This window comes from Callospermophilus lateralis, chromosome 10, assembly GCF_048772815.1.
Source record: "Callospermophilus lateralis isolate mCalLat2 chromosome 10, mCalLat2.hap1, whole genome shotgun sequence".
NCBI classification, from domain to species: Eukaryota; Metazoa; Chordata; class Mammalia; order Rodentia; family Sciuridae; genus Callospermophilus; species Callospermophilus lateralis.
Genome location: NC_135314.1, coordinates 46,614,962 through 46,637,467, shown reverse-complemented (window position 1 = coordinate 46,637,467; position 22,506 = coordinate 46,614,962). Strand labels below are relative to the sequence as shown.

Genomic DNA, 22,506 nt, shown 5'->3' with positions numbered 1-22,506 from the left:
TTTATTCTCTTTTAATGCTAAGTAATGTTCCATTGTGTATATATACCAAAGTTTCCCTATTCATTCATCTAGCTATTGTGAATTGTTATGCTATAAACATTGATGTATGCTGTTTTTAAGTCTTTTGGGTATAAAACAAGGAATGGGATAGCTGGGTCAAATGGTGGTTCCATTCTTAGATTTCCAAGGAATCTCCATACTGCTTTCCAGATTGGTTGCACCAATTTGCAGTCCCACCAGCAATGTATGAATGTGCCTTTTCCCCTACATCCTCACCAACACTTATTGTTTGTATTTTTGATAGCTGCCATTTAATGATAACTCTTAAAGACCATTCCATATCAGCATCTGTGATCTGTTTCCACTTTTTAAAACAGCTTCTGAGATTAACCATTACAGTTTCCTTGTATTTTGTTAAATGGATATAACCATTTTGTATTTTCTTAATTTTTTATTATTGATTTTATTTCTTTAAATACATAACAGTGGAATGCATTACAATTCTTATTACACATATAGAACACAATTTTTCATATCTCTGTTTGTATATAAAGTATGTTCACATCAATTAATGTCTTCACACATGTACTTTGAATAATGATGCCTATCACATTCAATCATCATTGCTAACCCCCTGCCTTCTACCTTCCCCTCTCACCCCTCTGTTGTATGTGCCAGTCACATGTGGATGGACATTTTCTGTTTCATTGAGCATCATTGTATATGGCTTATATGTAGGTACAAATATTCTATATCTATAAGTATACATTCTTGGAAGTGTTAAATAACAGACAGACATGAATACTGGGAGCATGAGGTTAACGGAATAAACTGGGTATACTGTGTTGACTCCCACATGCTTTCTTTTTTTAATGTTTATTTATTATTTTAGTTTTAGGTGGACACAATATCTTCATTTTATTTTTATATGGGGCTGAGGATCAAACCCAGTGCCTCACGCATCCTAGGCGAGCACTCTACCACTGAGCTCCAGCCCCAGCCCCACATGCTTTCTTTTAAAGAGTAATTTATCTGTGATTCTCCCTGGCCTAAGTCAATAGTATATGTTGTTAGAGTCTGTAAACAAGTCAAGATGGCACCTGGCAAAATGCCAGAGGGAGTGGTTTGTGAAGTAACGCCAGCGAGCCATTAAGTGTGGAGATTCCTTATTGGTTGACTGCTGTATCTAGTTTATGTAAATTAAGAGAAGCTGTGTGTAATGTATATATACCCCTCCTGTCCTACAATAAACGGCTCCCACTCCTGCTGTATCAATGTACACAAGTTGTTCGTCACCCCTCCCCCCCCCCCCCCCCCCCCCCGGCTATTTTGCCCAGCCAGCCAGGCTGCAGCAATATGCTACATATTATCAGTAAACAACCTGTTATCTGCAGGAGAAATGCAAGAGGATGTTCCCTGTGGATTAAAACACACACACACACACAACCCTGAAGGGGAAACTTTTGTGAACTTTACACAGATCAGAATCCAGGAGTCAAGGAGACAGGATAAATGAAAGCAAAGCCCTATACCCATAAAATCTGTAAGAACAAGTTCCAATTAGAACAGGTCAGCCTCGGGGAAGGTGACCCAGTGTTGTTATACAAGTTTAATGTGTCATTATAATAGCAAAATCTTCCCTCCATTGGGGTAAGACTATGAAGTGGGACTTAAAAGTCTAATGCAATCCTGCTGTCAATCAAAAGTTAAGAGGTAGAGTTGAGTGGGACTCTCTGGAAACTTCCCTGGGACCCCCAATAAAACTGGAGTTCTAGAGGAGCGTACTCTCTCTTTCCTCTCTGAGAGGACCCACTTTCCCCCTTGAGAGTGTCCCATTTTTCCCTTTTCCTGTCCCTTCTAATAAAATGTTGCCTCCTTCTCAGAGTGACATTAAAATCCTTTCAGTATGCTCAAAAGAACCAGTGAACAAGGACATTTGTGGCCACTTCGTCTCTGCAGATGTCCTTGCTCTGCAACAGAAGTAGAATTCTTGACCCAAGGGTACATTTATTTTTTAGTTTGATAGACATTGCCCTATTGTCTTTCAAAAAACTTGTATAGTTTTCCAAATTATATACAAAAGGGTGTTTCTTTTTATCTAGCTCTTCTGCTGTATTATTGAATTTTGAACTTGCCAGTCTGATAATTGTAAATTCAAGGCTGTGTTAGACCTGAGTCTGAAAATGATGGGCAGGAAAAGAGGAGCAAAGAGGACACATAAAGGGTAGAAAAATGAATAAATATTCCCAGTATGAGATTCTATTTTTTAAAAAAAGATCTCACAAGTTCCCTGGAATAAGGCATGTACTTGAATTTTGAAAGTTACTTAAGCAGCCAGCTAGCTTTGCAGGTCAGGATTTATAACCCTTCCTTTTAGGGCCTTGACAAACAGTACCAAGGTTCTGACCTTAAACTAAAATTCCTAAAACTCTTAGTACCCGAAATCATGCACCCAACATTCCTCCCCAGCATGCACTTGATTAGTCACAAGGAGCCATCATTAATGCCTGCTCTGGAAGGAAGCACAGCATGGAGAAGTTAGCAATTTCTGAGAAAGAGAGACCAGCGTAGACAGCAAAGCACCATCTCTGGGCAGATTAGCCTTGAAGGATGTCAAGATCCAGATCTTTCAGTGTCACTTCGGTGATCTCAACAGGAACTTGGTGTTTGTCACTATTCCAGGTAACCCTCTTTCTTTCTAGAAGACTTTCTAAAATACTCTGAGGATTTGACTTGCTATAGATATGTTCTTTGGGCATTGTAACTACATTTTTAAAATAATTCCTTTAAGGAGGTGTTACCAGCATCTTACAACTTATTTGTTGGCTGAAGATATGGCAAATAAAACATCCAGGGCATTCTGTTGACATCTTCTTTATTTAGTTCTATTCTTATGATTGAAATAATACGATGCACATTTAACCTTTACTTTACTTTGTTATGCTGTGAAATTTTCAAAACATCAAAAATATTGTTGACACAGAGAAAGGAATCATGGCTAGATTAATTTAAGAATGTTGCTTTTTGCCTGCAACCATTCTTGATTCTCAACAGTTTTTAAACGCTGACTGATGTAGAAAGAAGCATTTTAGGATTTATTTTGGTTCTCCCACTCCAGCATCCTTTTCTGACCAATAACTGCATCTTTGTATCTGTGTTACCTGAAACCAACATATCTGAAAGACTTAGATCTAAAGCATATTAAAACGTCCCTCACCATTTCAAAATAACATGGGAGTCTGACAGCTAATGCTTTGGCAGTGAGGTGGTAATAATGAAATACCATATATACTCAGGTACAGCACGCAGAGAAGATTGGGAAGTGACTTGAAATGCTGGCTTTATTTGTTTATCTGTTAAGCTATATCCCAAATGATTTCATTTACTCATAAATAAACTTTCTTTATGGACAAAATTTGAGTGTTCATTTTCCTCTCAGTTAGTATGCAAATCTATTTGCAGCAATCTAGCAAAAGAAAATGCAACTCATTTTCTGTGCTTATAAATTGTTCATTATCATGCTCTCTGATGACCAATTCATGACTCCATCTGCAACTCCACAAATCTCTTTGCCCAGATAAACTTCGTGGTGTACATACAAGGTGCTGAAGAAGAAGAATTTGGAATTAAGGGAGAAAATTCATATCTCATACAAAATTCCTAGGTCAATCATTTAAAGTTTGTAAGTTTTTACCTGTACATATATGCAACAGTCCAGTGATATAAATGCTTCCCCTGACCTATTTGGGCTGAGTTTTATGGCTACGTTTAAGTGACATCTCAAGGCTTTTTTATTGTACACAGAAAGAGTTCCAATTCTTAGAAAAAAACAAACACACAAAGTCTTTAGAAAGAAATAGTTTCTTTCCTTGTAATTGTGGGTGTTATTATAATCTGTAAGGTTCAACACAGAGAACTAAGATAATTGTGATGGAATGCTTAGGGGTTTGGGTCTTCTAAAGGTTATTATTACCTTCCCTCATTTTTGATAAAGATTGTAAATCTCAGCAGGAATTCCATATGATCTTAAGTGGACCTCAGCCTTAGAGCTGTTAAAGTCACCCCTTCATGCATACATTTAACACCCATTAATGCAAATAGGTTTGACTTATGTTTCCTCATACTGGGAACTTGCTTCCTTTGCATGAAAATACTACTCACAACTAATGAACTCTTTCCTCTGCCTTGAATGCAAAAATACACAGAAAAATGCAAGGCATATAAAAGCTCTTTAGAGCAAGCAAAATCTGCCTATAGAGAAAAGAAAAAACTCTTTTCAAATACATCTATAGTGTATGTAGGATAAGAATCTAGTTTGCAATACACATCTCCTGTCACTGCTGAATTTAAAAATCTACCTAGAGAATTTTTGTTGTTTTATGATGGTGCTGGGGATCAAACCCAGTGCCTCTTATTCTAGGCAGGCTCTGTACCATTGAGCTACACCTCCAGCCCCCAGAGAAATTTTTTTAATTAAAACTCTGTACACCAACAATAAACTATGCAGCAGAGCTTTTAATTAAAAAAAGAAGAAGAAGAAGAAGAAGAACAAAAGAAAGATATAAACCCACATTGTCTCTAGGCACTGCTCGTATTAAAGGATTAGACTAATGTGATGTTGGATTTTATTGTTCTAAACATGTGTTTCAGTTGGTGCTTTCGAATCTGCCATGCGAAGAAAATGAAATGTAAGTAAATAGCAACAGATTCCTTGTTTTTCTTTAGCATTTTAAAAATTCAAACAATCAAAAAGGATAAAGTCAATTTAAAAGCCCCCAAAGAGTTTCAAGTCATGGTGATAATCACATAAGAAAAACACTAATAGTTTTTAAATGCAGATGGCTTAATTTTTCTAAAACCAGGAGATAATAATTTTCTTAAGATCGTTATTAAATAAAGAAGGGGCCTGGTTTATTTCTAGATATTTTTGGTCACTGACTTCCCCTTCCTTTAAGCATCCAGGTGCTGTTAAGTGCATGAGAGAATCATCACGATGTCACCTCCTCCGCAGCTGCATTCACATGCATAGGTCACAGCAATGATGGGTGTCAATTTACCGGATAACAAAGGAACCCAAATTCTAACTTGTATTATGTGTACATTTCAAAGTGATTCTGATATGAATTATGTGAATAATTGACTCGCTTTCCTCACTTTTTGTGCTGTGGATTTAATGGTTCCCAGAATTCTATTCGGGAGATGGGGAGAAGGTGCCATTAATAATGCTGATGATGATTCATGATAACTGTAATGCACTGTGACTTAGTGCAAGTGTCAGAAAAGCACTCCTGCCAAGTGCTGTCTTCTGGTTGCTATACTCTCTGCCAGCCAGCTGCTTTCAATTATCATTGTCTATTTCCCTCAAAGCCAAGGTCTATGGACACTGGCTCTAAAGTAAGAGTCGGGGCCAAATGGGGCTTTCCTGGGCTCTGGAGTCATTCGCCTGTCTCTGGAGGATCATCTTCTTGTTAACTATCTGCTTATTAAGTGTATGCCCCCGTTTAGCATTTGCATCAACTTTCATTGCTGTTTCTTTTCATTTATTTTCAGACCTGCCATTTTGTTCTATCTCTTGCTGTTTGTGACATGATAATTTTTGATCATAGGCTTTCCTGACTCTGGATTTCATGGCTACACTCATCCTGCCTCATCGTTTTCTGCCTTTGACTCAGAAAAATAGAATACAGAATTTCATAATTGGAAAATGTCTTAAGTGTCAATTCTAATTCTCTAATCAACATGACAGGGAAACATGGCATTAAGGAATGATATATATTTACTTTTGAGCCTCTGAGGCTACAGGTCTCCTTTTTTAGGTGAAGAAATTGAGATCCAGACAGATAGTAAACTAACAAGAGGACTTCAACTGATACTTAGGTATGACCTTTTATTGGCTACGTTTAAGTTTTACATCTAAACTTTTACATCTAATTTTCCATTATATTATCATTATTTCCCTTTTGAGTGAAAACTAGAAACTGACTTGTTATGATTTGGATTGAGTTGTCCTCCGAAAGCTCACGTGTGAGACAATGCAAGAAGTTTTGGAGGAGAACAGATTGGGTTATAGCCAATAAATCAGTAAATTAATCTCCTGATGGGGATTAACTGAATGGTAACTGAAGTGGTAGGGTGTAGCTGGAGGAAGTGATTCATTGTGGCTTTCCAGTATATATTCTGTATCTGGTGAGTGGAACTCTCTCTCTGCTTACTGATCATCATGTGAGCTGCTTCCCTCTGCCACACTCTTCCGCCTTGATGTTCAGCCTCACCTCCAGCCCTGAGGAATGGAGCTGGCCTTCTATGGTATAAAAAATCTGAAACCATGAGCCCTCAAAATAAACTTTTCCTCCTCTAAAACTGTGATGGTCAGATTCTTTTAGTCACAGCAATGAAAAAAGCTGACTAAAATGTGCCTCAAATACATTTCAAATTAGTAGGAAATAAAGACAAGAGAGTAGCTGGAAGAATAGGGAAGTAGTAAGTAAAGGTATTGAAGGTAGATACAATCTCTCTCTTTTTTTTTTTTATGCAAGATAGTGTTAGTGAGATTAGTCTATAAGGAAAGGTGTGCTGGTTTCTTAAAGAGTAGAAGTTCCACACCCAAACAGGATTCACTTTCTCTACCTATATTTGTCCTAGAGGTCTTCAATTTAGGATTTCATCTTTGATCTGAGACATTATCTTTGTTAAAATCCATTACCTGACCAAGAGAGTATACATTCATCCTTTATCAAACTATAAGAGAGTAACACAAACCCACTAGATTACAGGTAAAAGGAAGCATAGAGATGACCCTCTCCACATGTCCTTTTGAAATGAGAAACATAAAAGAAGAGTAACTAGACCAAAGTTCACACACAAAATGGACACAAAAATCAGAGATGGATCAGAATGCAAGGGAGTAGAAGAGCAGAAAGAAAATGGAATGAGGGCTATTCTGATAGAGGCCGTGTTTGAGTGAGAAAGGATCTCTGAGTAGCCAGAAATAACTTTGTTTTTCATTAATTAACTTCTGTGATTCAATAGTTTGCAAAATGATTCATATATATATATATATATATATATATATATATATATATACATATATATATACTCAATGTTTAAAATTTTTGATCTATTATTAGTTCTATTTAAATTTGTTTTCAAACACTAGGCTTTTGATTTTGTGATATGACCTACTCATTTTATTTTTATAACTGAATTTTTAGTAGCAACAATGCATTGCTTCACTTTACATAAAACTGAAGTGTTAATTTGTTGTATGAAATCAAATGTGATAGATCCCCCTCTATCTCTTTAATCCATTCCTCTCCTCATAAATAAACAATTACACTGATTTCTACATAGAAAGTGATTTACAAAACATATATATATATATATATATATATAGTATTATGTAAATTAATTTTGTTAATAAATTTCCTAATGACATGCTTCCATCTTACTTGGCCAGTGAGGGTAAATATTTAGTTCAAGAGCAAGGAATCAAAGAAGAGGTAGAGTTTAGATGGAGACCCAGAACCGACTCTAAATTCTGAACCCAGATGTTTAACTACAAAGTCATATTGTACATCTGATATTTAATCACTATAAACTTGGTGAAAGGCCTGAGGAACCTATAGTCTATTCAGTTTCCTAGATACTAAGCAATTTGCCACCAATTTCTGGATGACATGACTTACTACCCATGCTTCCCACCTGTTTGGGTGCATGAATTGTACATTGGCCTAATTGGAGGAGTAGTTTTATTTAAAAAGAAAAAAAATCGTGAAATTTATTATTTTATTTATCCTAAGACTATGGAAACACTGTTCCTATTATTAACAATGAACTCTTTATGAAGTCCCATGGTTTGAATTTTTCTCTGGTTTCTATAGGAAGAATAGTTTTACATCTGCTGAATAATGTTGTTTGTTTTGTTCATTTTAAAGGACAGTATATAACCAATTCTCTCTCATCTTATTAACTGCTAGAAAGCTTAAGCCAGATCTGGAGTTCAGTTCTTTTATAAATAGGACTTATTACATTTGGTTTACAAGTTGATCTCATTCTTGTCTTATTCTCTGTGTCTGATACTCTCCACGCTCTCACTTGTAATTTTTTTAAATTTTTGTATTTTCAGTATTTCCTGAAAGCATTTTGGAACACAGGATATTGGATGCATTCAGCTAGCACTCCATACAGTATAGAGCTGAGTTTTAGTGCTCCCAGTTGCAGTATTGCATGGAGGTAATGGACATGGCTCCACAGCCAGACCATTTGTGTTTAAAACCTCTGCCACTTCCAGTAATGCTAATTTGGACAAGTTACTTAACCTCCCTGCAATTGAGTTTTCTGAATTATAAAAGGAAGATTATAATAGTGTGGGCCACACTTTTAGTGCTGTAAGTTCTAAAGTGAATTACTTGACATGACCTAATATACCTGGTTTGGAAGAATGCCTGCCATAGAAAATGCTGGGACATTGTAGAGAGGAGCAAATGGAGCAGATCTGCAGTTTTCTTCCTGAATTAATGTAATTAATGAATTTAAAATTTTAGTTGCATGTATTCTCAGCACTGAGAAGACCAACTAGTCTAACCATCCATATAGAGCAGGAATCATTTCCAGAGGATCCAAGTAAAGAAGGGCCCTTATTCTGGTAGAAACTGAAATTATCTCTATCATCTACTTCTATAAGATTCTGATTATTTCAAATGTCTTCCTTAAACATTCCTTTCTACTCTCATTTCTCCCTGATAGCTATCTTGTTTTGTTTTTAACATCAGCATCCTAATTTGAGCAACACCTGAATAATAACTTCATTTTAAAAAAATATAAACTTTGTACTCTAAAGATCTTGCATTTAAAATTTGAGCAATTGGAATGCTGTTACAGTTCAGAAATTATTTTTTTTTAAGAATTCAAAATGTTTTTGTTGAAGAATTGAATTTGAGAAAGAAATGGGGATAATGGTGAGAAAGAAGGAGCCAGAAGACACATATTCTATGTTAAGTTCCAGCTAGTGACTCCCACTTTCATTCCTTATTCTGGATCCCAGGTGTACAGTGAATAAAATCCTTAGAGTGAGATACATGTCAGAATTTTTGGAATTACATGATAGATGTCAGAATTTTTGGAATTACTTGACAACTCCACTCTCCAGCTAAGTTCTTTTTGGCCATTTTATTACTTGTAAGAACAACCACCAGAGGGTGCACAGGGCTAGTAAAGAGAAAGTGAAATAAGTCAAGTTTGGGTTATTGCTAGCACTGAAAACGATCATGAGTGGCTAATAAATAAGAATTATGAAATAAAATGATGCACTCAATTTTTAGCCTTGACTTAAACTTATATGGGATAATTCTAAATGTAAAAATAGAGGAGATTTATATATGCATGAAGATGAGATAATCCATTCCAAGCCTTGATCTTAGAAGTCAAGATCTACAAACAAGAAACTTCAGCTTTTTTATTTGATCAGGACACCATGAAAATTTACCTATATTCATCTCTTGAGTTGGATACTATATTTTGAAGATTTTTATATTTTAATGTAATATTTTAATACTTTCTGATGACAAAAGTAATGCCTATATAAATATTCAAACAATATGAAAATATTAAAAGGAAAATGTTCTTTATTATACAATCTTCAAGAGAAGCCTTGATGGTACAATGATGGAATATTTTATATTTAACTAAGAGCTATTTTTGCTGAAATCATTGTATTTGTGTAAAAGAATATATACAATATAGGGCTGAGCTCTCTAAATTATTTTTCTTACCAAAAGTTTTAATTATAAATAAAAATCTACATTTTTTCTATGACAAGATAATATTCCCTTAAAAGATGTGTCATTAATTATTGTTACCATCCTTTACTAATGATCACTTATCCTGAGATACCTTTGAAAGTTATACTTCAGTTGCCTTTTGGGGGGAATTGGGGGAGTACCAGAAATTGAATTCAAAGGTACTTGACCACTAAGCCACATCTCCAGCCCTATTTTGTATTTTATTTAGAGACGGGGTCTCGCTGATTTGCTTAGCGCTTTGCTTTTGCTGAGGCTGGCTTTGAATTTGATGTCCTCCTGCCTCAGCCTCTCAAACCGCTGGGGTTGCAGGCATGTACCACTGTGCCCAGCTTCAGTTGCAATTCTTAAATCAGCATTTGTACATATGAACTTTCCTAAACTCTCTAGGTGCTTTAAACAAACAAACTAACTAACTAACCAAAGAAACAAAAATAAGCAAATAAAAACTTTAGTGTCTGGGTGATTGACTTATCTTCAATGTTAAGGCAAAATTTCTAAGTCAATAAGTATTAGAAAGTCACTTCTAACTAGTATAATAATGAATGTGAAAGCAATAAATTAATGGATGCTTATGAGCACTTTCAAGCTGAGAAACACTAAGTGTTATTTTAACAGTGGCTGAAAAAGCATGATTAAGGATGGCTCCATCTCAGAAGCTTATCAGGTTGTGATGAACAGGTTTCCCCTGTTCACTCTCAAGACACTTTAGAAGTGTCCATACATGAAGTCTGGAAAGAAGTCCTTATGCAAACATACACGCTGCACCAGGTCAGGTATGTGAGGGACTGAGACGAACAATACATATATCTCTACTCCTGAGAGTCAAACCCATGTGAAATTTGTTTTTGTGTGATCTTTTCAAACTTACCTCAAGAATGATTGAGTTTCGCCTCAACACACAAACAATCTCACCCCTCCAACTGAAGAAGTCAACTCCTCTTCTTGGTGAATGATAAACATGTGGCCACATTCATTTTCTTTCTAACCTAACTTCTTTCTTTACCAATTGTTGAACTAGAAAGCAACCAATTTTCCAATGCTTGCTACTCTACCAAGATATTAAAGTTTAACAGAAATTATAAACCTTCCCTGGAGAATTTGGAAAGTAAAGGACTCCAGATACCTGGATCAACAGAAGGGTGACATGATTACTTGCCTAATACCGATGACACATTGGCCCTAAAAAGTTAGTCATGACCTTCTTGTTGCACAATAGTATTTTTTAATTCTAGAGTCAAACATATTTCAGGGCAGTCATCTGTTTGTATGTCTAGCAGATTCAAACTGTTGCATCTTTTCAGTGCCTTGGCGCAGACACAGTGTAACTTATACACTTAATTTTGCTGGGAGTAGGTTGCGGGGCAGGCGTTGTGGTGGCGGTAAACAAACAATTGTTCTGGGGAAACAGATGTGGGGATGTGGTGAGTAAAAATTTTATGGCCCCAGAGACATAGGCTTTAGCCAGCTAGAATTCTAGCACTTACTGCTTTTCTTTTATCACCAGGTGTCTAAATTATACTGATCAACACCCTAATGACTGGTACATCTGGTAAGGATATTCTCAATTTGTTTTATAAAACATTTGGTGAAATATGCATATCATTTTCCTAAATAATTTTAGACAGCACAAGAAATAACACAGCTTAAGGAAATTTAGGGGTCACATACATCAATATCTATAGAAACATCATTTCCAGATGGTTGGCCAGTGTTTACTTACACATTTTCTGTGACAGTGAACTTACTATTTTTAATAATGAATTTCTGAGATGGAGATTTTTAGTGGTAAATTGTGTTTTCTTCCTCTTGAAATTTTTCTAAATTACTCTACAAATTTTACTTTTGGTAATAAAAGCAATAAAAATAAGCAGCTGCCTCTTTTATGAGATAGTTCATCAGAAATTTTAAGATAGTTGATACACTTCCTAAATCTTGATATCTATAACTACCAAATTTCATATTATCAGTTCTATTAGATTATTAGCTCTGAAACATGGAGACCTTATCTTTTTTACCTATGAATTCCCTAACCCTAACATCACTTACTAAAAATATTAGTTGAATGAATATATGGAAGTCTGGAATGACTAGATAATGTTCCCTTAAATGATGTGTCATTAATCATTGTCATTAATGAATGTATGGAAGAATTAACTAGTTCAATAAATAAGGAACCAAGACACTGCTTTTTAGAATACTCCTTCATTTTCCAAGGATGAAGTATTAATCACCACATGGTAAGATCAAGCCTCTCAGAGGGCAGACAATATTCCAGGCCTGTGGCAATTATGGTGGGGGTAGATTGCTTAAAGGATTCCAACACCCAGTCTAGCTGAGTCCCTGACCATTTTTCAGGTAGTAACAGGAAGTCTTTGCTTGCTCTACCTCACTCCTCTCTGGCTGCTTTGGACCTCAGGTTCCTACTGCTGATTTTCTTGGTGTCTCTTCTCTGTGGAGTGGTGCTTTTCTGTCTCCGGTGCTGGCTGAAGAGATCCCGAATGGATTCCCCAAGACGCACCACGGCTGTTTCTGCTGTTGGAGATTTGGATTCCATTCGTGGTGAGTGGTCACAGAGTTCTGGAACTTCCCTGTGAAGCCTTGAAAAGCTATCGTCTGCCACGTGAATCAGTGAACTTAGAATGGCAAATGGCTTATGGTATAGCCAAAGGCATGCTTTGAGAAGAGTTTAAGTGAGAAAAAAATCAGAAAGAGAGAAAGCCCATAAGATAGAGAATATATCTTAGGGAACTGACTCACAGTTGAGTATGAGATAGAATCTAAAGTGCAGAAGAATATTCTTGAGTTTTTGACATCAGTCTATCCAACTTGTATTCATAGTCTTGGTTACTGAGCTATGACTCACTTAACCCATCTGAAGTAGCACTAAACCACATTTTCCAGATGGTCTACTGCCAACACACAGTGTGAAATCATTGTGACTGGACAGGGGAGTGCCAATCCATATGCCCTTTCTCTCCAGACACACTGACAGCATCCTGATGCTGCCTATACTCAATCTCTACCCCCCAAAACATGTTCCTCCCTCATTTCCCAATTCACATGAGGAGGTAAGAAATGAAGAAATTAAGAGATCTTAGAATTGTGCATAGCTTCCAACCCTAGCAATAAATAGGAAAACAATCAAACGAACAAAAGAAAAAAAACTACCACGGATTTCTGGAAGGCTACAATTGATAATTCCTTTCTTTAATCATTAGCTTATTTCTTCATATTAAACTTCATCTTCATTCAAACAGTGTTATGAGAATTTCCCTCTTAGGTACTACATCACATGCCATAATTGTCCCAAGAGTGCTTGGTAAAAATAAACTGTTTTAACTTCAAAAGTTACTTTAAAATTTAGTGATTGTTTTTACTATTAACTTTTTCCCACCCAAAAGTCCTTTAACAAGGACAAGACATTATCAGTTCGGGAAATGTTTATTTTGGGAAGGACTGTTAAATTCTCCAGTGATAATACATCTTTCTCCTGAAACTAAAAACACTTTTTATGAAGCAGAGAGGGTAATAGGGTTACTGACCTTTTAACAAAATATGTTTGTTAAATATGTCAAAGGGATCTACATGTTAATGTTGGCCTATTTTTCTTCATTAAACTACAGATAGTTAATAAATGGCATTATAATTCTTCCAGGTGAACTTGCATTTCTAAAGAGAGGCACACAATTCTCCATCTTAGCCCTTCTCTCACTTTGAAGAAGAACCTTCCACTAGACTATCTTGAATATTTTTTTTAAAAAAAAGTTTGTTTCTAATTTTAAGCTACTCAATTATGCTGCTATAATGTCTAAGGCAGTTTATGTTCCTATTTCTCTAATGCTTTTCTAATTTCTGCAACGTGTTTGTTTTGCCTGCTCTTGAACTTGGGTGAACCAGCCAGAATAGGTCTGAGTGTGGGAGAAGGGGTCCAGGCTGATACACTGTCTCAGCCACAAGCACATGATAATATTGAGTCCTGGGCATTCAGTCACATGCTCCATATTATTCTGAAATCATTATGAACAAGAAAAAAAAATAAACGTGGAAAGAAATTGAATTTTTAAAATAACAATATGGTCATAATTTATTTCACATCTAACAAGTGATAAGTTGAGGGTTTTTTGATATTCTCTGTCTTTGGAAGTAGCTGTTATTTCTCTTAGAGGATTTTATCTACTCTCACACTTCTGAGTTAATATACATAGAATTCTTTGCTGTAAGTCAACTAGTAGACTTCAAACTACTCAGAATTGTGGGTAGAGAGTCTATGAAAATTTAGGATGGACACTAAGGGCTTAGTCACTTCATCCCTGTACACAAAGTATAGCCACAGATGCTGAATATCATATATTTTCATGTAGTGTAGGGATTGGATTCTAGCATATTTATTTCTGTCCTCATTCTATCATTTCCTCCCAGTGCCATTGGTACAGCTTCTGGGTCATATTTTGCTCATGAATTCTCGTACAAAGCTGTTTTTTCTATTGTCAATCTTGGCTATGAAGGGGTCTAACAACCATTTACAGTTTTGCTATGAATGTTGCCCCAGAGTTAATGCTTTTGCATTCCTGTTTCTCCTCTCCCAGACAAAATACAAAAGGGTAATTAAGGAGGCTGTGTTTTCTAAGATCCCTAGAAGTTTCTGAACAAATTTTGCTGGAAATGAATTCCAGAGAGTTGATAGAGTCGAAATTCCAGAGAGTTTGAGGGAGTCGAATACCTTAATCCACACTGGATTTACTTGGCTGACTGGATTCTCATCATACCTTCACCTCTCCAGATAAATGATTCTTCCTACCTAATATTTCTGTAAGAAGAAGCTGCTCTCCAAAGGGAAGCTAGAGAGCCTCTCCAGGATCATCCTGTGGATAGACATTGAGGGCCCAGACCTATCTCCATAATTTTCACCAAGGAGGTGCTCATAGCTTGAGGCTGAGTCCAGAACCTGAGGGGTTCACATGATCACACACTGAAGTATGGGGCTGTACCTGTGAGTTTTCCTCACAATCACTATTTGAAAGAGGTAGAGAAAAATTAGAAATCATTTGAATGACACTGGCGACATACTAGAATATGAAATAGAGGTTATGGCCTTCCTTTTATCTGTTACACACAGAGGAAGGCCCAGAATGCTCCCTTCTGAATACAGAATATGAGAAATGGGTCATTTAAAACATTTTAATGGAGATACTAGATTTGATATATGAACCTTGGGTTCCTCCCAGTCCTTCATTCTATTTCTTCAAAAGTTATTTCACTTTTATATCACGACTTTTTGATCATATTTATTGAAATGGGTCCGCACATCTGAGGTAAGTGTCAAAGGTTTGACTCTCAGGATCTCATGGAAGCTGCCCTCAAATGAGAAGAGTCAAGAGGAGAATTTTGGCTGAATATCAAAGGTTGGAGTTGACTGAACTTTACTAGTGTTAAAATATATAAAATAGACATTTTATCTCAATAGCAATTCAGGCTAACATTATATGACTCAGGTTACCAATTATCTTGATTAGAAATACTAAAAAGAGTGCTGGCTTCAGCAGCACATATACTAAAGTTGGAATGATATAGAGAAGATTAACATGGACCAAGGATGACATGCAAACTCTGGAAACATTCCATATTAAAAAATGCTAAAGAGAAGAAAGCAACTACTTGACTTGTCATCCTTAGAAAAGGTATTTAAGGAAGGGGTTGCCATGCCATCCCATGTCAATGTCTGATGAGATTTCAGGTCTAAAAAATGTCCTTGGGAACTCAGGCAAACACTTTAGAGCCCAAGAACATCCCCTTGTCCAGCTGTGATTATCTCATTTCACAGTATTGTGCTGGTTCAGCACTCAGATAACCGTATCTTCCTACCCTTCATAATATCTGTACTCTTAATATCTTAATATTATCATACCTATGCTCTTTTTTTCTCAATTCTTTTATAGTTACAGTTTTCTTTTCTCATGATGTATTTCATACTGGCTAGTATTGTGTTTTTGTTTTTTTTAATCTTTTTAAAAATATTTTTATTATTAGTTGTTCAAAACATTACAAAGTTCTTGACATATCATATTTCATACATTTGATTCAAGCCGATTATGAACTCCCATTTTTACCCCGTATACATATTGCAGATTCACATTGGTTACACATCCACTTTTTTACATACTGCCATACTAGTGTCTGTTGTATTCTGCTGCCCTTCCTATCCTCTACTATCCCCCCTCCCCTCCCATCTTCTCTCTCTACCCCATCTACTGTAATTCATTTCTCTCTCTTGTTTTTTTTTCCCTTTCCCCTTACTTCCTCTTATATGTAATTTTGTATAATAATAAGGGTCTCCTTCCTTTACCATGCAATTTCTCTTTTCTCTCTCTTTCCCTCCCCACTCTCGTCCCTGTTTAATGTTAATCTTTTCTTCCTGCTCTTCCTCCCTGCTCTGTTCTTAGTTGCTCTCATTATATCAAAGAAGACATTTGGTATTTGTTTTTTAGGGATTGGCTAGCTTCACTAAGCATAATCTGCTCTAGTGCCATCCATTTCCCTGCAAATTCCATGATTTTGTCATTTTTTAGTGCTGCGTAATACTCCATGGTGTATAAATGCCACATTTTTTAAAATCCATTCATCTATTGAAGGGCATCTGGGTTGGTTCCACAGTCTAGCTATTGTGAATTGTGCTGCTATGAACATCGGTGTGGCAGTATCCCTGTAGTATGCTCTTTTAAGGTCTTCAGGGAATTGTCCGAGAAGGGCAATAGCTGGGTCAAATGGTGGTTCCATTCCCAACTTTCCCAGGAATCTCCATACTGCTTTCCAAATTGGCCGCACCAATTTGCAGTCCCACCACCAATGTACAAGAGTACCCTTTTCCCCACATCCTCGCCAGCACTTGTTGTTTGACTTCATAATGGCTGCCAATCTTACTGGAGTGAGATGGTATCTTAGGGTGGTTTTGATTTGCATTTCTCTGACTGCTAGAGATGGTGAGCATTTTTTCATGTACTTGTTGATTGATTATATGTCCTCCTCTGAGAAGTGTCAGTTCAGGTCCTTGGCCTTCATATGATATCTTAATATCATAATATCTATACTCTTGAATAGTAGATCCTATACTTAATGGCTCCCCAAATAGTCATTGGGTTCAGTAGAAGAGTCTCCAACACTTATTCACTCAGTTATCATCTTCAATGCCCATACATCATGATGGAGATCTTTATTTCCCAGAAAGGAAGAAATAATTCCTCTAATATTCCCTGTTATGGGTTGGGTTTTATACCCCATTGAAATAATGTGTTCAAGTTTAAAGGCTCAGTACCTCAAAATCTGGCCATATTTGAAGATAGGGACTTTAAAAAGCTAATGTAAAATGAGGAAATTGGGGATAGGTGTTAATGCAATAAGACTAACATCCTTCTAAGGAGAGATGAGCACACAGGCACAAAGCGGAGACCGTGTGAAGAAACAGGGAGAAGTTGGCCACATGCAAGCTAAAGACAGTTCTCAGAAGAAACCTAACCTGGCTGACACTTGATCTTGGACATGTAATCTCCAGAATTGTGAAAAAATAAATTTCTGTGCTTTAAAGCCACTCAGTCTGTGGCACTCTGTTATGGCAGCCCTATTACACAGTCCTCGGAGGTTAAAGAGGAAGAGAAGGAGTTGTCAACGAAAGAAGGAGGAAGACCAAAATAAAGTCAAGAAGGTAGGCAAGGAGGAAGATGAGGACTAAGAGGAGAAGAATCTTAGTTTGAAGTTGTATTTTAAGGACTAAGATTAAAATCTATTTATTTTATAAAAACAAAAACAAAACAAAACAAAAAAAACCCTACAATTGTCTTATTTTTTTCTGCTCCAGGCCCACTTCCTTTTCCTGGATTTAGCTCCAGAATCTGCTGACTAGGTCCTCTTCCCTGCTTTTCGTTCTCCCCACCCCCACCCCACTGATCTTCTGGATGCAGTTCTTCTTTCCATCTCTGCTCCAAACCCCCACAATATCCATTCAATGCCTTTACAGATTCTCGAATGGATCATCTATGTAGCAGTTTCTGATGTCTTCTTGTGCTTTTTCCTCCACATTCAGACATGAACAGTTCTAGTATTGGGTATTTTGTTTCCTTCTAGCACTTATGTTAGGTGTAAAACTTATTTCTTCTATCAATGGTTAATTATTTCAGTACCTTACCTGTTTTAATAATGCTCTTGGAATTCCTCCTAAATAACTCAATAAAAAACACATCTGCAACCAGTTCCCTCCCTCCACCAGTAATGTGGGAATGAAGACTGAAAGTGCACACTGGGCTGCAGAAAGATTTCTTAAAGGAATCTATGCAAGTTTTTAGTAAAAATGGGGCAAAATAGAAAACTGTTAAAATTCTCATATAAAACCATGAATATCCAAAATCGCTATCATTTGTGATCATTACATACCAAGGACTATAAGACAAAGTGAACCAGATAGAATTACAAGTGATCTTAAAAGTAAACATGCTTGGTATAGTGATATGCAGCAGAAATCCCAGCTATTGACTGGTGGAGGTGGGAGGACAGCTTGAGCCCAAGAATTCTAGACCCATCTGGGCAACATTGCAAAACCCCAGTCACAAAAGGGTGGGGGGGAGAAAGAAAGACAGAAAAAAAAATTTTTTTAGTTTGTTATGTTAGTTATTTTATTTTAAATTGGTATGTGAAAAGTAAGTAATGTCAATGGAGTTTTAAAATTTGTTCAAAAACACAGGTTGTTCTATTTTAATTCACTGAAAACAAGGATAAAGGAAAGATTTCACTGAAAATAAGGCCAGAAAGCTGAATAAAAGCCCCTATGAATGAGAAAATAGCCATTTAAAGACAATGAAGGAAAATAAGCTTGGGGTTAAGGAAATAAGTAAAAGACAAATTGAGCTTGCGGTAAATAAACAATGTAGTGTTCATTAGAAAGGAGCATAGGAGAGTGACCAGGCCACTATTGGTCCCTGTTTTAATGCAAAGTAGTGAATCACTATCAAATCTACTTCAGTGTACTTTTACTTTCCTTCCATATTCTCCTGGCTGGGAGCTGGGTTTTCCTGAGGAGGCAGCAAGTTGCAAGCCCACAGAGACACTCCTCCTGGGGACCCTCATTCTGGCTTAGCTTCTCAGGCCTGATGTCCCTCATGATGCTGCCCTCCAGCTATCTAATCTCCCTGACCCCATTTCTTCCTTACTGATAATTTTCTCTTTTTCTTATTTCAAGAAAATAGAGATCCTGGTGTTCCGGCAGTGATTAAATGTGAGTGCTCTGACCTGGAGAGAGGAAGGAGGCTGGAGAGAGGTGAGCAAGAAGCAGGGCCTCTCACTCTGTGTCCCGTTCTCCCCTCTGGTCTCCCAGGATTTGTTCATTTTAGGATCCTTAGAGATCTCTTCTGTATATTTTATGTTCTATGTGTAAATGGTCTGGGATTTTTTTTTCCCATAGGGAAAGAAGGAGTGTTTTATTCACACACTTTCCAGGAAGGGCATGATAATAGTAATAATTCACATTTATGGAGCATTTACTATGAGCCAGGCCTTTGATATTTGAATTTCATTTATTCTTCTCTACAACTCTTTGAGGAGCCTACCATAATTTGAAATACTCTACAGATGAGAAAATGAAGGCATTTACAGACTAAGCAGCACAGTTAGTCGATGGTAGAGTCAAATTCAGGCCTTGGAGAATGATTTCCATATATGTTAAAGGGATGAGATCAAGGAGGAAAAAGAGTACAAATAGAAAAGGCATATTAAAATGTCAAGTCGATTGGAATTACTCTTAATAATGTGGAAAACATGAATTTTGGGTTTGAAAACTCAGTGGTAAATGTAGGGGGGCAGTTACAAAATTAAGCAATAAACTCTAATATTTTAGCCAGCAGTCCTGGTAATACTAAAGGATTTTTGTAGGCATTTTAAATTGAGTTCTCTTAGTTTCTTAACTTTGTAAAAGATAAAAGCAACACCTGCTTTCCCCACCCCCAATCACATGAATTATATGTAAACATGCCTTGAAAACAATTAAAAACGAATTTATTTTCTATTTCAAAAGCTTTCTGAGCATATTAGCTTAATTACCTTTATTAATCAAATGCCTTGTAGTTTTTATAACAAGTTTAAGAGCAAGAGCCAAATCTGTAGTAAGGAAATAATAAAACTTTCCAATCACAGAGCATAATTGTCAAGATCCTGTTGCCTGGAACACAACATTCATAATAGAGTAGTAGAGTATATTGGAGAAGTAGAAGTAAATTAGCAAAGGTAATAAATGTGTTAGAGTCACCTGGTCAACAATTTCCAGGTAGATATTACCATTGACTTTATACTGACTATACATGGAGCAGTCTCCCAGGAAAATAGTCAATGTTTAGTACAAGCTTTCACAGTGGCTGGAATTACTTAGGCAAATATGTTTTACTAATGATCAAGTCCCACAGACAGCTGGAGTCAGCCTAAATCTATAGCTTTAATCCAGGATTTTTTTTTTATTTTATGATTTTTGTTCAAACTAATATTGATACTTATTAAAACATTATGTAGCCATGAAAATAGAAGATCAGGAAATACTGTTATAAACAAAAAGTACATGTGTATTCATAGCATAGTAAAATTATTGATAAGTAATAGAAATGATAATAAACATTACTGTGTGCCAGAACTCACCTTAAACATTGTACTGCTTTTTTATAGGTAGACACTATCATTATCATTTTATTGTACAAAAAAAAGTTTGGATAAATAAATATTATGCAATAGTCTAGGAATGGATTAACCAATTAAACAAGTAATTTTCTGAGAAAATTACTGAATCAACAGGTGAGACTACTACTCTAACTGTATTCTACCCTTCATATGCCATATTAATGTTTGCATTATTACACTTTGCTGTAAGGACCAGCAAGACAAAAAAATCAGGTAAATACAAATGTATTAAAATTAATGATTCTAAATTGTTGTTACACACCCAAGTAAACATTTTGAGTAATCTATATATGGGCTTGAGTGAAGCAGCTAATAATAAGTAACACATTTTAAAATTTGTTTTATAATTGGACCATGTTCTTTGGAAACTTCCCAGTGGAACCAAGTCGTAATTCTTTAAAGAAGGTCAGCAAATCTCTATTAAAGGACAGATAAAATATTTTTGGCTTCGCAGTCCATATAGTCTCTGAAGGAACTACTCACCTCTGTCACTATAGTTCAAAATCAGCCATAGTCAATATGTAAATGAATAGGTATAGCTGCATTCCAGTTAAATTTAATATACAAAAACACCCAAGAGCTGGATTTAGTTCAAGACTTCCATAAAATTAAATTTATGGTCATTACTATTGTTTTGGGAAGAAGCAATCAAAATCATTCAAAGTCACGTAAAGACCCAGGTGAAAAAAAATGTATAAAAGAAAGAGTGTTATAAAATATTACTATTGATTTCCTGTGTGACTCAAAAATAATCTTTCAAAAAATACTAATAGAGTTCTAAAAGTTACTAGAATAAATTCAAAGTCTCTCAAGGTTACCAGTTTGTGGATGAAAAGGTCTGTTTTTGATATTTAATGATTTTATTATACAATCTACAAACCAGAATCTTTATTTCAAAGTATGTTTTTTAAATTTTAGAATCTCTGTGTGTAATATATTTTAAATGCAAACTTTCCAGCATTTATCTTAACATTTTTACTATTACAATAAAATGTTTAAAGTGATTTTTTTCATTATTTGAAGTTAGTAAAAATAAATACAAATAAAGTTTAAAAGTGATATTTTAATGTAGAAACACTAGACACTAGAAAGTAAAACCTGCATGTCCAATGCTGGGAGTATTAGCTAAAATGCTGTGTACAGGAATCCTCTATTCTGTTCTATGAAAAAAAAAAAAAAAAACATTCCTCCTAGTTTCAGTTATAAAATTGTAAATGCTTCTTTATGGGTTGGTCAATAATGATATGATCACTTCATTCAAGGAAATTTTCTTGCTATCATGACTAAACTATCACTTTGGAGAGCAAAATAGTTGTAAATTTTTTTTCAAGTGTACAAATAATTTTCAGTTGCCCTAGTGATAAAAAAATGGCAGATTTCATCAGGCATTTTGTGTACTTCTGCTTTATGCTGTCTAGTAAGATGACATATCTCTATTTCTTTCCAGGGACTGAAGCAGCTGTGAGTTCAACTCTTGGAATTCACCATCAAACTCAAAACCTTGAACAGTACCCTGTTCCATGTTTTGACACACTAGGTCCTCCACCCCCATATGAAGAAATTCCAAAAACACAAGGTTGTTTTTAGATTTGGATCATCAACTGAAAGTATAATTCCAAAATATTAAATTTAAGAATAATTCTTTCATTTACTAAGAATTCCTAGAGACATAATAATATAATCTGAAAATGTGCAAGTAGTAGAGAAAATGAATGTAGGGAAAGAATTTAGTCATGGAGATGTTTTAGTAATGAATTAGTGAACTTTTCATATATTACGCTGTTATACTTTTTATGTTACACAACCGGTATAATAGTTCTTCATTAGTTTTCAAGTGGGCAGGAATGAGGTGCTAGGAATCACCTCTATCCAGTTTAGGATTCTACTATATTCTTCCTCACATTTGTCTCTTCCCCATTATTTCCATCTTAATCAGACCTCTCCTCTACTATAGAGTCAATAAAATTATAATACTTTAACAATGGCCTAAGTAGAGATTCAG

At 35.8% G+C, this 22,506-nt stretch overlaps 1 protein-coding gene and 1 pseudogene across 1 annotated transcript; both read left to right on the top strand.

Moving 5' to 3' along the window:
* The first annotated feature begins 2,610 nt into the window (after positions 1-2,610).
* On the top strand, positions 2,611-22,091 carry Tmem207 (transmembrane protein 207). The gene is made up of 5 exons (XM_076866993.2): positions 2,611-2,682; positions 4,651-4,688; positions 11,305-11,349; positions 12,217-12,359; positions 21,952-22,091. Exons 1-5 carry the CDS (start codon positions 2,611-2,613, stop codon positions 22,089-22,091), a joined length of 438 nt encoding a protein of 145 aa, XP_076723108.1.
* Positions 15,328-15,428, top strand: LOC143409114 (U6 spliceosomal RNA; annotated as a pseudogene).
* Positions 22,092-22,506: the final 415 nt, after the last annotated feature.